The sequence below is a fragment of the Tachyglossus aculeatus genome, chromosome 21 (assembly GCF_015852505.1).
Source record: "Tachyglossus aculeatus isolate mTacAcu1 chromosome 21, mTacAcu1.pri, whole genome shotgun sequence".
Lineage (NCBI taxonomy): Eukaryota > Metazoa > Chordata > Mammalia > Monotremata > Tachyglossidae > Tachyglossus > Tachyglossus aculeatus.
This window is the reverse complement of record NC_052086.1, coordinates 3,659,597-3,673,736: the sequence shown is the minus strand read 5'-3', so window position 1 is coordinate 3,673,736 and position 14,140 is coordinate 3,659,597. Positions and strand designations below refer to the sequence as shown.

The following is a 14,140-nucleotide window of genomic DNA, read 5'->3' as shown; positions in this document are numbered from 1 at the left end:
TATCGGTGCTCTGCACTCGGTAAGTGCTCAATAAATAAGCACTTAACGAATACCATTATTATGATTCCTGTTATCAGTGCTCTGCACTTGGTCAGTGCTCAATAAATAAGCGCTTAACGAATACCATTATTATTATTATTATTATTACTGTTATCGGTGCTCTGCACTCAGTAAGTGCTCAATAAATAAGCGCTTAACGAATACCATTATTATTATTACTGTTATCGGTGCTCTGCACTCGGTAAGTGCTCGATAAATAAGCGCTTAACGAATACCAGTATTATTAATACTGTTATCGGTGCTCTGCACTCAGTCAGTGCTCAATAAATATAACCGAATGGACGAATGAATTTCAAAATCAATCTATCGGTGGTATTTACCGAGCGCTTTCTGTATGCACGGCACTGTACTAAGTGCTTAGGAGAGGGAGATACTACAGCATCAGGAGACCCGTTCCCTGCCCGGGACAAGCTTCCGGACGCAGACAGGACGAGCCGGCTCCCACTGTCCAGCTCCTGGATGTCCGTGGGAGGGGAGGCGGCCCTTTCCCGTTCCCTCCGGATGCCGAGGCCGAGGAGTCGCCCGGGACGGTGCGGATTCTGGGGTGGGAGGCGAGGGGGTCCGGCTCCCGGGGTACTCACGTTTTTGTGGGGGATGACGTGCGGGGTGTATTGCAGGAGCAGCTGGGCCCGCTTCCTGTCCTTGTCCAGTTCTTGGAAAAGCACGCTGGGCTTCAGATCCCTTCAACGCCGCGGCCGAGGAGGAGGAGGACGGAGCCGGGGAGGGTCGGACGGACAGACGTGGGGGGAAAGGACGGAACCGTCAACTTTCTGAGGGTCGTGAACCGCTTCCCGGGGGGCCAAACCTGGGCCGGGCCCGGCGGGGTGGGCGAGAGGAGGTAGATCTGTAGCATTGGGCCAGGCCCCGCCCCGGCCCTCGCAGTCTCCTTAGGGCAGACTGTGACTCTCCCCAGCGCTTAGTACAGAGCTCGTCATGGGCAGGGAGCATATCAGCTAATTCCCTTGTACTCCTTTCTCCTTCCTTCCTCCTTTCCCTTCTCCTTCCCTTCTCCTTTCCTCCTCCCCCATCTCCTTTCCCATCTCCTTCCCTCCTACTTTCCCATCTCCTTTCCTCCTCCTTCCCCATCTCCTTTCCCATCTCCTTCCCTCCTCCTTTCCCATCTCCTTCCCTCCTCCTTTCCCATCTCCTTTCCTCCTCCTTTCCTCCTATCCCATCTCCTTTCCTCCTATCCCATCTCCTTTCCTCCTTTCCCATCTCCTTTCCTCCTCCTTTCCCATCTCCTTCCCTCCTCCTTTCCCATCTCCTTTCCTCCTCCTTTCCCATCTCTTTTAGACTGTGAGCCCACTGTTGGGTAGGGACTGTATATGTTGCCAACTTGTACTTCCCAAGCGCTTAGTACAGTGCTCTGCATACAGTAAGCGCTCAATAAATACGATCGATGATGATGATGATGATGATGACGAGGGCTTAGAAAAGTGCCCTGCACAGAGTAAGTGCTCAATACATACCCTTGACTGAGCACTTAGAACAGTGCTCTATACATAGTAAGCGCTCAATAAATACCCTTGACTGATTGAGCACTTAGAACAGTGCTCTGCACCTAGTAAGGGCTCAATAAATACTGTTGACTGGCTGAGAGCTTACAGCAGTGCTCTGCACCTAGTAAGGGCTCAATAAATACTGCTGACTGGCTGAGTGCTTACAACAGCGCTCTGCACCTAGTAAGGGCTCAATAAATACTGTTGACTGGCTGAGTGCTTAGAACGGTGCTCTGCACATAGTTAACGCTCATGGCTCGGTGGAAAGAGCCCAGGCTTGGGAGCCAGAGGTCATGGGTTCTAATCCCGGCTCCGCCACTTGTCAGCTGTGTGACTCTGGGCAAGTCACTTCACTTCTCTGTGCCTCAGTTCCCTCATCTGTAAAATGGAGATTAAGACTGTGAGCCCCACGTGGGACAATCTGATCACCTTGTTTCCCCCCAGCGCTTAGAACAGTGCTTTGCACATAGTAAGCGCTTAACAAATACCACCATTATTATTATTAATAAGTGCCATTCCGCCCTAAGCAGGCCCTCGGTGGTTGCGTGACCCTGACTCTCCTGTTTTTTGCAATCCCGACTCGGCCCGCTGTCTGCTATGTGACTTGGGCACGTCACTTGACTTCTCTGTGCCTCAGTCAGCTCGTCCGTTAAATGGGGATGGAGACCGTGAGCCCCATGCGGGACAGGGGACCGTGTCCAACCCGTACCCACCCCGGCGCTCAGTAAGGTGCCTGGCACGCTGTAAGCATTTAACCCGTGTCTTTCGGTTCAAGCGCGTGGCAGATGTGCCGCCTCCAGCCGGGTCCCGAGCGCTTAGCGCAGTGCTGGGCCCGCAGCGGGCGGGGGGCTGGGGGAGACACTCACTTCCGCAACCAGTGATCGTCGGGGGCAAAGCGGCGCCGGCAGTCTCGCTCGTACAACACCATGAGCCAGCCGTGAGCGGAATGGAACAGCTCCAACGTCTCCCCGCTGGCATTCTCTGGAGGGCAGAGGACGGGGGAGTTCGCGCCGTCGGGGAGACCGAGGCACGGGGACGCATATAGGGTCTACGGCAAGTGGGCCCGACGGACAGAGCCCGGGCCTGGGTGTCAGAAGGACCTGAGTTCCAATCCCGGTTCCGCCACACGTCGGCCGTGTGACCGCGGGCGAGTCATTTCACTTCCCTGGACCTCAGTTCCCTCTTCTGTCAAGTAATAATAACTGTGGTACTTGTTAAGAAGTGGAGAAATGGAGATTAAGAGTGGGAGCCCCGTGTGGGACGGGGACTGTGTCCAACCTGATTTGCTTCTATCTCCCCCAGTGCTTATAACAGTGCTTGGCACACAGTAAGCGCTTAACAGATATCACAATTATAGTTGTTATTATTATTATTAATAACAGGAGACACGGAACACCCCCTCGGCTCACCCACGATGCCGTCCCAGATCATCTTGAACACAAAGGAGTTCAGGAAGGAGGAGATGGTGACCAGTTCTTCCAGCTTGAAGGAGATCTGCTCCTCGTAAACTTCGATGTCGTCTAGGATCCTACGGCCGAGGAATGGGCTGTCAGGGTTCTTAATGGTCTCTGCTGGGCGCTTACTACGTGCCCGGCACTGTTCTAAGCGCTGGGGTAGATCCAAGGTCATCAAGTTGGACACAGTCGCTGTCCCACACGGGGCTCACGGGTGATCGGGTTGTCCCACGTGCGGCTCACGGTCTTAATCCCCATTTTCCAGATGAGGGAACTGAGGCCCAGAGAAGCGAAGCGACTTGCCCGAGGTCACACGGAAGACAAGTGGCGGAGTCGGATTAGAACTCAGGTCCTTTGGATTCCCAGGCCTGGGCTCTGCCCACGAGGCCGTGACCAAGTCACTTTGCTTCCTCGGTGCCTCAGTTCTGGTCTCTGTAATAGGAGCCCCATGTGGGGCATAGACCGTGTCTGATCAGATTATATCCGTCTATTTATTTCTATTCATGTCTTTCTTCCCGTCTAGACTGTAAACTCGCTGTGGGCGGGGAATATGTCTGCTCTATTACTACAAGGTATTCTCCCAAATTCTTAGTGCAGTCAGTTGTATTTCTGAGTGCTTAACTGTGTGCAGAGCATCATCATCATCATCAATCGTATTTATGTGTGCAGAGCACTGTACTAAGCGCTTGGGAAGTCCAAGTTGGCAACATATAGAGACGGTCCCTACCCAACAGTGGGCTCACAGTCTAAAAGGGGGAGACAGAGAACAAAACCAAACATACTAACAAAATAAAATAGATATGTACAAGTAAAATAAATAGAGTAATAAATATGTACATACATATATACAGGTGCTGTGGGGAAGGGAAGGAGGTAAGATGGGGGGGATGGAGAGGGGGACGAGGGGGAGAGGAAGGAAGGGGCTCAGTCTGGGAAGGCCTCCTGGAGGAGGAGTCCTGGCACCGTACTAAGTGCTTAGCAGAGCGCTTTGGACACGGTAAGCGCTCAATAAATACAACTCCCTGCCTGACTGATTAGCCTGTGTCTACCCTAGCACTTCACGCAATGGTGCTCACGGGACCCCGCCGGGCGGGCTCGGCGGAGGGGGGCACGTACGTGACGAGGTGGCGGGAACAGTCGCAGAAGAGCATGAGCAGGGCCAGGAGCTGCCTGGACTCGGCCGAGGGGCTGCTGAGGCACTCGAGGAAGAGCTTGAGCCCGCCCTGGGGTCCCAGCTCGCAGATGAAGGCCCACAGCTTGGGCAGGAGGTCGTCCAGGTGGGTGAGCCCTGAGGGGAGGAAGGAAGAACAGGACGGGAAGGTGGCATCTGCCCGCCTGCGCCCGTCCCTGTGGGGCGGGAGACGGGAACGCACCCTAAAGTCTGGCGGGCTCCCCGAGGGCGGTGGCCGGGTCTCGCCCCTCGCCCGGGACTCCGCTCGCTCGGCGTCCTGGGTGTGGAGGGAGGAGGCTGAAGGGGGCCGGGCAGGGGAGGCGGAAGCTCGTTACGGGCAGGGGCCACGTCAATCAATCAATTAATCGTATTTATTGAGCGCTTACTGTGTGCAGAGCACTGTACTAAGCGCTTGGGAAGTCCAAGTTGGCAACATCTAGAGACAGTCCCTACCCAACAGTGGGCTCACAGTCTAAAAGGGGGAGATGGAGAACAAAACCAAACATACTAACAAAATAAATAGAATAGATATGTACAAGTAAAATAAATAGAGTAATAAGTATGTACAAACATATATACAGGTGCGGTGGGGAAGGGAAGGAGGTAAGATGAGGGGGATGGAGAGGGGGACGAGGGTGAGAGGAAGGAAGGGGCTCAGTCTGGGAAGGCTCCTTCTGTTGGACCGGACTCTCCCAAACCCATGGCCCAGTGCTCCGCACACGCCAAGTGCTCGGGAAACACCAGCGATGGATGGAACGGCGCAGCCCCGGGACCAAACGTGTCCTCGGTGGAGGCTAAATCCTCCCACCGCCCCCAAACTGGCCGGGCCCGTCCGCTCTCTCTGCCGGCCCGGAGAACGGACATCGGACGCGAGAAACCAGAGGGGGCCGAGCCTCGGGGCCGCACGGGAGTCGGGGTTGGGGGGAGGCGAGGGTGACCCCTGACCTGTGAGGATCTGCAGGCGGAGCTGGGTCAAGGTGGTGAGCGTGGTCTGATAGAGCCCGCAGACGCCGCACACCTTCTGCACTTCGAGCGAGTCCACCCGCTTGCCCCCGACGGGTTTGAGGATGTTGCGGACGGAGGCGGACTTCTGGAAGGCCCGCTTGAAGAGGCCTGCGGAGGGGCGGGAGGATACGTGGGACGGGCCGACCCCCCCGGGGGGAAATGCAACCGTCCGGAAACGGCCCCCGACCACCCCTCGGGGACCGGATCGGCAGCCCGGGCCCCAGAGGCCAATCTGAAAAACGGTGGGATAGAGCCCGCGCCGGGGGTCAGGAGATCTGAGTTCCCATCCCGGCTCCAAAACATTTTTTTTCCTCTTAACGGGATCCGTTAAGCAGTTACTACGTGCCAGGGACTGTTCTATACGTACAAGCCAAATCGGGTTGGACACAGTCCGAACTGGATTCCCCATTTTACAGATAAGGGAACTGAGGTACAGAGAAAGTGAAGTGACTTGACCAAGGCCACACGGCACCTGTAAAACGGGGATTCAGACTGCGAGCCCCGCGTGGGATGCGGACCCTGTCTAAACCCCAGCGCTTGGTACAGTACCCGGCACGTAGTAAGGGCTGGACGAATACGATTACCAAAAAAAAGAATGTACTGAGCACCCCCCGGGGGCACCACACGGTGTGCTGAGCACCTGGGAAGGACCGAAAAAGCAGCAATACGGCAGAGCGGGCCCGGGAGTCTTCCGGGAGAGCCGATGCCCGGTTCTCGAAAGGTCAGGGGCGGGGGAGCCGCCGCGACGGGAAGCAGGGGAGGCGATCGGGGCGGCCTGAGGGGCTCCTCCCTCCCCAGAGCCCCCCATCCCCGCGGCGGGGGCAGAGCCAGCCGTCCACCACTCACTCTTCACGGGGAGGCTGTTGGGCGGAGAGGCGGAGCCCCCAGGAGCGGGCCCGGCCTCCTGACTGTCCGGCAGCTTCTTGCTGAGGATGTCTCTGAAGAGGATGCGGATGAGGGCCACGCCCCACAGGTGCTGCAGCTGTTTGGTCAGCAGCGGCATCGACTCGTTCAGGCTGCGACCCGGAAGGCAGACGGATCGGTCCCCGCCACCGCCCCACCGCTCGGGCCCGGGAGCCAGAGGGCCCGCCTCCCACCCGGGTGACCGCAGCTAAGTCGCTTCGTTTCTCTCGGGGCTCGGTTTCCTCAACGGCAAAACGGGGATTCTGTACCCTCCTATTCGGGGGACTGTATTCGGCCCGATCAGCTTGGCTCTACCCCAGCGCTCAGAACAGTGCTTGACACACAGTGAGCGCCTAACTGTCATTAAACAACACAGGTGCGTTTGTAGAGAGCTTGTGGTCGAGGGATGGATTCCTTTGGAAGTGACTCCCGGGGGGAGGAGAGAGGGAGGGCTGAAGGAGAGAGGGAAAGAGAGAGGGAGGGGAGAAGGAGAGGCATGGAGAGACAGACATGGGGGGAGATGAAAACAGAGGTAGAGAGAGAAAGGGAGAGAGGAAGAGAGCATGAGAGGTGTAGGGAGAGAGTGAGAGAGAGATGGGGGAGAGAGAAGGAGGAAGGGAGAGGAAGAGGAAAAGAGGGATGGAGAGGGAGGGGGAGAGGGAGAGGGAGAGAGAGGAAGAGATTGATAGAGAGCTAGAGAGAGAAATAGGGAGACAGAGGGAGGAGAAAGACAGAGAGACTGAGAGAGAAGGGGGTGGGGGGAGAGAGAGAGAGCATGTGCGCAGACACGTTTGACTAACCCATAGTCGACCACTTGGGAGAACCAGCCGAGGACGGGGTGCCAGTGGGTGAGGTTGGATTTCTTCTGGGACACGTACTGCTGGCAGTAGGAGAGCATGTGGACGAGGACGGCCACGAAGCGGCCCGTCTCCTCCTCCAGCACCCTGGACGTCAGGTAGCCCAAGTGGATGAGGTTGCCTGCGGAGAGGCGAGAGACGGGAGGGGGGAAGGGGCGCGAGGGGAGGCACCCGCTCAGGCGGACGGCTGCGGCCGCCCGGGCTCCCCGCGGCCGACGCCACGCCGCTTCTCACGGGAAGGGCGAGGCCGCGGGCAGCCCCCCCACTGCCTCTCCCCTCCCGGCCGGGGAAGGCGGGGGTCCCTGCACAGAGAAGCGGGCGGGGGCGGGGGTTCTCCGTTCTGGGGGCTGGGGCAGAGAGAGAAGGGGATTTTCAGAGGGGTGGGGGCCGGGAGGGGACCTGCTTCAAAGGGCTAAAAGGCCGGACGTCCGCCAACTTGGATCGCTTTAGCCCTAACTGGACGGGCTTCGGAAAGCAAAAAAAGCCCCAAAGCCCCCATCTGAGGTCTCTTTGGCCCTGACTGGCAGTTTTCAGATTACAAAAAGGTCAGAAAGCCACCGTTTTTAGGTTTCTTTGGCCCTGACGAGACAGGCTTCAGAGAGCAAATAGGCCAGAAAGCCACCACTTTGGGTCTCTTTGGCCCTGACTGGACAAGTTTGGGTTTTTTTTTTAAATAGCATTTATTGAGGACTTACTATGTGCCAAGCACTGTTCTAAGCGCTGGGGAGTTTACAAGGTGATCAGGTTGTCCCACCTGGGGCTCACAGTCTTGATCCCCATTATACAGATGAGGGAACTGAGGCCCAGAGAAGTGAAGTGACTTGCCCAAAGTCACCCAGCTGACAAGTGGCGGAGCCGGGATTTGAACCAATGACCTCTGACTCCAAAGCCCGGACTTTTTCCTCTGAGCCACGCTGGTTTCAGAGAACAGGCTATTGACGCTATTGACCTGTTTTGTTTTGTTGTCTGTCTCCCCCTTCTAGACTGCGAGACTTCTAGACTCTAGACTTCTAGACTCCTGTATATATGTACATATGCTTGTACATATTTATTACTCTATTTATTTATTTTATTTTACTTGTACATATCTATTCTATTTATTTTATTTTGTTAGTATGCTTGGTTTTGTTCTCTGTCTCCCCCTTTTAGACTGTGAGCCCACTGTTGGGTAGGGACTGTCTCTATATGTTGCCAACTTGGACTTCCCAAGCGCTTAGTACAGTGCTCTGCACACAGTACACACTGTGTACACAGTACACAGACGGGAGGGGAAGTGTGTACACTGTGCACACAGTACACTGCACACACTAAGCGCTTAATAAATACGATTGATGATGATGATGATGATGTGAGCCCGTTGTTGGGTAGGGCCCGTCGCTATTTGTTGCCAAATTGTACTTTCCAAGCGCTTAGTACAGTAAGCACTCAATAAATCGACTGAATGAATGAATGAAACAGGCCAGAAAGCCACCCTTTTGGGGTCTCTTTGGCCCTGACTGGGCAGGCTTCAGAGAGCTGCCATTTGAGGGTCTTTTTAGCCCTGACTGAAACCTTTCAGGTTCTTCGGTCAACCGGGAGTTGAGAAAGGCGGAGGGAGGGTCCAGCTCTGACACCCTTGGGGGTCCCCATGGCCTGGACGCCTACGCCCAGAGAGCTGTAATTAATCATCAATCGTATTTATTGAGCGCTTACTATGTGCAGAGCACTGTAATTAATTAATCACCTCACGGGACGAGCCCCAGAGCCCCACAGTCCCGCTGGAGCAGTGTTGGCCAGAAAGAGGACGGACCGCACTAAGATGAGGAAGATCAGGTCTAGACTCTCTCCTAAAGCCCAGCGAAAAATTCCTGCTGGTGGCTCCCGGACGTTCCAGTCACTCCGTGGTATTTATTGAGCACCTACGGCTGCAGAGCGCTTGGGAGGGTGTGATCCCTAGTAGACCCCATCCCTGCGCTCGAGGAGTTTCCAATCTAGCATTTTGCTTCAGCGTGGCCTGCGAGTCAGAGGACCCGGGTTCGTTCATTCAATCGTATTTATTGAGCGCTTACTGGGTGCAGAGCACTGGACTAGGCGCTTGGGAAGTACGAGTTGGAAACATGTAGAGACGGTCCCTACCCGACAGCGGGCTCGCAGTCTAGAAGGGGGAGACGGAGAACAAAACAAAACATATTAACAAAATAAAATTGAGTAAATATGTACACGAGTCACTTCCCTGAGCCTCAGTTCCCTCATCTGTCAAATGGGGATTAAGACTGTGGGCCCCCCGTGGGACAATCTGATCCGCTTGTATCCCCCCAGTGCTTAGGACAGTGCTTTGAACATAGTAAGCACTTAACAAATGCCATCAACATTATCAGAGAAGCGCATGGCTCAGTGGAAAGAAACCGGGCTTTGGAGTCAGAGGTCACGAGTTTGAACTCCAACTCCGCCACATGTCTGCTGTGTGACCTTGAACAAGTCACTTCACTTCTCTGGAACTCAGTTCCCTCATCTGTAAAATGGGGATGAAAACTGTGAGCCCCTGTGGGACAACCTGATCACCTTATATCCCCTCAGTGCCTAGGACAATGCTTTGCACAGAGTAAGCGCTTAACAAACACCATCATCATTATTAGAGCAGCAGTGTGCCTCAGTGGAAAGAGCCCAGGCTTTGGAGTCAGAGGTCACAGGTTCGAATCCCGACTCTGCCACATGTCTGCTGTGTGACCTTGGGCAAGTCACTTAACTTCCCTGAGCCTCAGTTCCCTCATCCGCAAACTGGTTCTAATTTCGCTCTGCCACCCGTCGGCTATGTGGCCGTGGGCAAGTCACTTCACTTCTCTGGTCCTCCGTTACCTCATCTGGAAAATGGGGATCGAGACTGTGAGCCCCATGCGGGACAGGGACTGTGTCCCACCTGTTACTCTGAACCTACACCAGTTCTTAGAGCGGGGCTTGGGACACAGCACTTAACGAATACCACAATTCTTATTGTTTCTTGACAGCAACCCACCCAGAACCCATTTGATTCTCAGCCCGTTTACTTACCCAGTAAACAGAGAGTGTGGCTCCCCTCTAAACACATACAGACATCCTTGCACTGGTCTTCGTCGCTCAAAAACAGGATGAATTTGTGCAAAAGGTCGTGGGATTCCAGCATGGCGAGACACTGCAAGGCAACCGTGGGCGACGAAGGCCATTTGATTTCCTGGACCTCAGGACAGTTGTTCAGCACTGTTCCCACAACTATTCCTGCACAATTTCAAACCCGTCCTTCTACCCAATCATTCGTTCGAATAAGGATGGACCCGGTCATTATCAGTGACTTGTACTTCCCAAGCGCTTAGTACAGTGCTCTGCACACAGTAAGCGCTCAATACGATTGATTGATTATCACAAGGACTATGAATTAAGCACCAATGGATGGCGGGGCGCTGTATTGGGTGCTGGGGAACGACAATAGACGGATGTTGAGTTTCTCCATCTGGAGAAGCCTGCCCTATAACACGCTCAGAAAGCGATCACGCGGGCTTCGGCTACTGGCATTTGCGGGGGCTGCGAGTTCAATCGATCGATCGATTGAGGATATTTATTGAGCGCTTAACGAGTACCGTCGTGGTCACCACTGTCGTGATGCTAAAATTGAGGTGCATAGGGAGCCCGTAATAAGCTCCATCATCTTCAACACTGCTGTTACGATGTTCAAAATGTGAGGGGGTGGGTAAGTGTTCCCCCCGCGTGCAAACCCCTTCCCCTGCCCCCCAACTCCCCGGAGAAAAGTAATGCACGCCCCGGGTTTTAAGAGCCGGACTATTGAAAGAACCCGGACCTGGAAGTTGGAAGACCTGGGTTCTAATCCTGCCTCTGCCGACTGCTTGGCGTGTGACGTTGGGCAAGTCACTTTTGGGCCTCGGTTGTCCTAATCTCTTTTCTACCTAGACTGTGAGCCCCGTGTGTGACAGGGACCGTGTCCGATGTACTTTAATTATATCTATCTTCCTCAGTGCTTAGGATGTGTTTGACACAGAACAGGGGCTTAACAAACACCATTAAAAAAAACCCCAAAGCTGTGGGAGGCTAATGATAATAATAATAATGATTGTACTTGTTAAGGGCTTACTATGTGCCAAGCACTGTTCTAAGCGCTGGGGGAGATAAAAGTTCACCAGGTTGGACACAGTTCCTGTCCTACACGGGGCTCACGCTCTTAATCCCCATTTTCCAAATCAGGGAACTGAGGCCCAGAGAATAATAATGATGGTATTTGGTAAGCGTTTACTATGTGCCAAGCACTGTTCTAAGCGCTGGGGGAGATACAGGGTCATCAGGTTGTCCCAGGTGGGGCTCACAGTCTTCATCCACGTTTTCCAGATGAGGTAACCGAGGCACGGAGAAGTGAAGTGACTTGTCCAAGGTCACCCAGGGGACAAGTGGCGGAGCCGGGATGAGAACCCAGGTCCTTCTGACTTCCAGGGTTCTGTCTGCTAAGCCACAAGGCTGGAAAGGAGGCGGGGGGTCCCGGGGCGGGGAGGAGCCGAGGCCGCGCCCTCACCTCGGGGGTCAGCACGCTGAGGTGGGACACGATGGCCGGCACCGACAGGATGTGGATGAGGAACGATCGCAACAGGTTGTCTGAAAACTGGGCCGCCACCACGGGCCTGGACCCGGAGACGGGGGAGAGGGGAGGACGCCGCCGGTCAGTCGGCTCGACGCCCTCCCTCCTGCTCCCCTCGGGGTGGCCACGGGCGTGGAACCCGAGAGAATCCCGGGGCGGGGGACCGGATCTCCTCACGCGATCGACTGCTGGCGTTTAACGAGCACACCCGCGGGGCAGAGCTCTGAACTGAGCGCCTCGGGGAGCTGACGGGCTCCTGCGGGCAGAGCTCTGGACTGGGCCCCTGGGGAGGGTGAGAGCGTGAGCAGAGCGGATCCCTGCCCTCGGGCGGCTGATGGTTTAGCGGGCGGGGTGGGGGCGGGCCCAGAAATGAACCGCCCAGAGGAGGAAGGACGGTGTGGAAAGGTGGCTCTGTGGACGACTGAGTGCTCAAACAGTGGCATGTGGGTGGGGACGCAGTGAGCATGACCCAAGCTGGGGCCATGGGGGAGAGAAGGAGAAAGAGACAGAGAGAGAGAGAGAGAGATAAAGGGAGAAGCAGGCAGGGAGGGAGAGATTGAGGGCCCCGGCTCCCCACTTACCGCAACGCCAGGGAGAAGATGGCCGTCAGAGAGCCTTTCGAGAGGGACGGTCTGGACCTCGCCAAGCCGGTGGTCAGCAGGATCTGGAGGGGACATGGGGACTTTGTAACCTCGCCTCTAGGCCGGATGCTCGTGGCGGGCAGCGGGCACGCCTACCGACTCTGTCGTATGTCCTCCCCCGAGCGCTCAGCACAGTGCTCCGTATACAGTAAGCGCTCAATGAATGCTACCGGTTGACAGATTGATTAGTGGGGCCCGCCCTCGGCCGCCACTGGGCTTCCGGGAGCCGCTGCTGGCGAGGGGCTGACCGAGCCGGGCCGGGTGAAATGACGCCAAACTCCGGGAGGCTTTTGGGGGGCTGTGGAAGGTCTCTTCCTCCACCATTTCCTCCTCTTCTTCAGGAAGTAAAAGGGTAACCCCCACCCCACCACCACCACCACTCGGCCCGCCCGCTACACTAATAATAATAATTACGGTATTTGCTAAGCGCTTATTACGTGCCAGGCACTGTACTGGGAGCTGAGGTGGATGCAAGCAAATCGGATCAGACGGAGTCCCTGTCCCAGATGGGGCCCCCAGTCGTAATCCCCGTTTTAAAGATGAGGGAATTGAGGCCCGGAGAAGTGAAGTGACTTGCCCCGGGCCACGCGGCAGACAAGTGGTGGTGCCGGGATTAGAACCCATGACCTTCTGACTCCCGGGCCCTTGCTCTAGTCACTCCGCCAGGCTGTTCCTCAACTAGAATGGCCCTTCCTGACCAAACGGACGTTGGGCCTCAGGCGACTTCTCCGAGACGGGGAGAATGGTAGGAGCCAGGCCGAGGACGGATTTTACGAGGAACGGCGAATGGATAATTTCCCCTTTGATCCCACATCTGCCAGGGAGGACAACATAATACCGCTCTATTCACCCAAAGTCACGGGACCCGCGTTCTAATCCCGCCTCCTCCACTTCCCTGCCGAGTGACCTCGGGCAAGTTGTTTCTTGTTACAGTGTCCTCTCCTAAGCGCTTAGTACGGTGCTCTGCACGCTGTAAGCGCTCAGTAAATACGATCGGCTGACTGAAATCACTTTGCTTCTCTGGGCCTCAGTTCCCTAATTTGTAAAATATATAAATTATTATTATTAAAGGCCACCAGCCTTTTCTCCTAGTCCCCAGCTAGCTGTCCTCTTATCAATGTCTGTCACCCCCTCTGGACTGTCAGTTTGTTGTGGGCAGGGAACGTGTCTGTTCATTCTTCTATTGTCCTCTCCCAAGTGCTTAGCACAGTGCTCTGCACACGGTAAGTGCTCAGTAAATACCACTGATTAATAATTGTGGCATCTGTTTAGAGCTTAGTATGTGCCAAGCACTGTTCTCAGCGCTGGGGTAGACACAGGGTAATCAGGTTGTCCCACGTGCGGCTCATAGTCTTAATCCGAATTTTACAGATAAGGTAACTGAGGCTCAGAGAAGTGAAGTGACTCGCCCAAGGTCACACAGCAGACAAGTGGTGGAGTGGGGATGAGAACCCACGACCTCTGACTCCCAAGCCCGGGCTCTTTCCACTAAGCCACACTGCTTCTCCTCTTCCAAGCGCTTAGTACGGTGCCCTGCATGCTCAATAAATATGACTGACTGAAATCACTCTGCTTCACTGGGCCTCAGTTTCCTCATTTGTAAAATGAGGATTCAATCCCTGCTCTCCCTCCTACTTAGATGGTAAGCCTCATATGAGTGGGACCTGAAAACCTCCTCTCTTCCCCAGCGCTCAGTGCTTGGGACCTAGTAAGCGCTTACTAAATATCAGTTATAATTACTGCAAGCTCCCTCTAGGCCATAAACTCGATATGTGTCCGTCAACTGTTAGACTGTGCTCTCTCAGATGTTTAGTCCGGTGCTGTGCACACGGTAAGAGATCGATAAATACGATTGATCGGCTCCTAAGGCACCCTGCCCCGCTGATGGGGAGAAGCAGCGTGCCTCAGTGGAAAGAGCCCGGGCTTTGGAGTCGGGGTTCACGGGTTCAAATCCCG

General features: G+C 55.1%; 1 protein-coding gene across 4 annotated transcripts in view; it reads right to left on the bottom strand.

Annotated features, from left to right (window-relative positions):
• Positions 1 to 14,140, bottom strand: part of UBE3B (ubiquitin protein ligase E3B) — a 51,920-nt gene that overhangs the window by 16,058 nt on the left and 21,722 nt on the right. For all 4 annotated transcript variants that reach the window (XM_038763330.1, XM_038763332.1, XM_038763333.1 and 1 more), the window contains 10 exons: positions 12,125 to 12,207; positions 11,481 to 11,586; positions 9,977 to 10,097; positions 6,893 to 7,070; positions 6,036 to 6,205; positions 5,130 to 5,297; positions 4,130 to 4,301; positions 2,969 to 3,087; positions 2,426 to 2,540; positions 642 to 741 (listed from right to left, as the gene is read on the bottom strand). In XM_038763330.1, the coding sequence (XP_038619258.1) occupies positions 642 to 741; positions 2,426 to 2,540; positions 2,969 to 3,087; positions 4,130 to 4,301; positions 5,130 to 5,297; positions 6,036 to 6,205; positions 6,893 to 7,070; positions 9,977 to 10,097; positions 11,481 to 11,586; positions 12,125 to 12,207 (1,332 nt within the window). The remainder of the gene's footprint in view (positions 1 to 641; positions 742 to 2,425; positions 2,541 to 2,968; positions 3,088 to 4,129; positions 4,302 to 5,129; positions 5,298 to 6,035; positions 6,206 to 6,892; positions 7,071 to 9,976; positions 10,098 to 11,480; positions 11,587 to 12,124; positions 12,208 to 14,140) is intronic.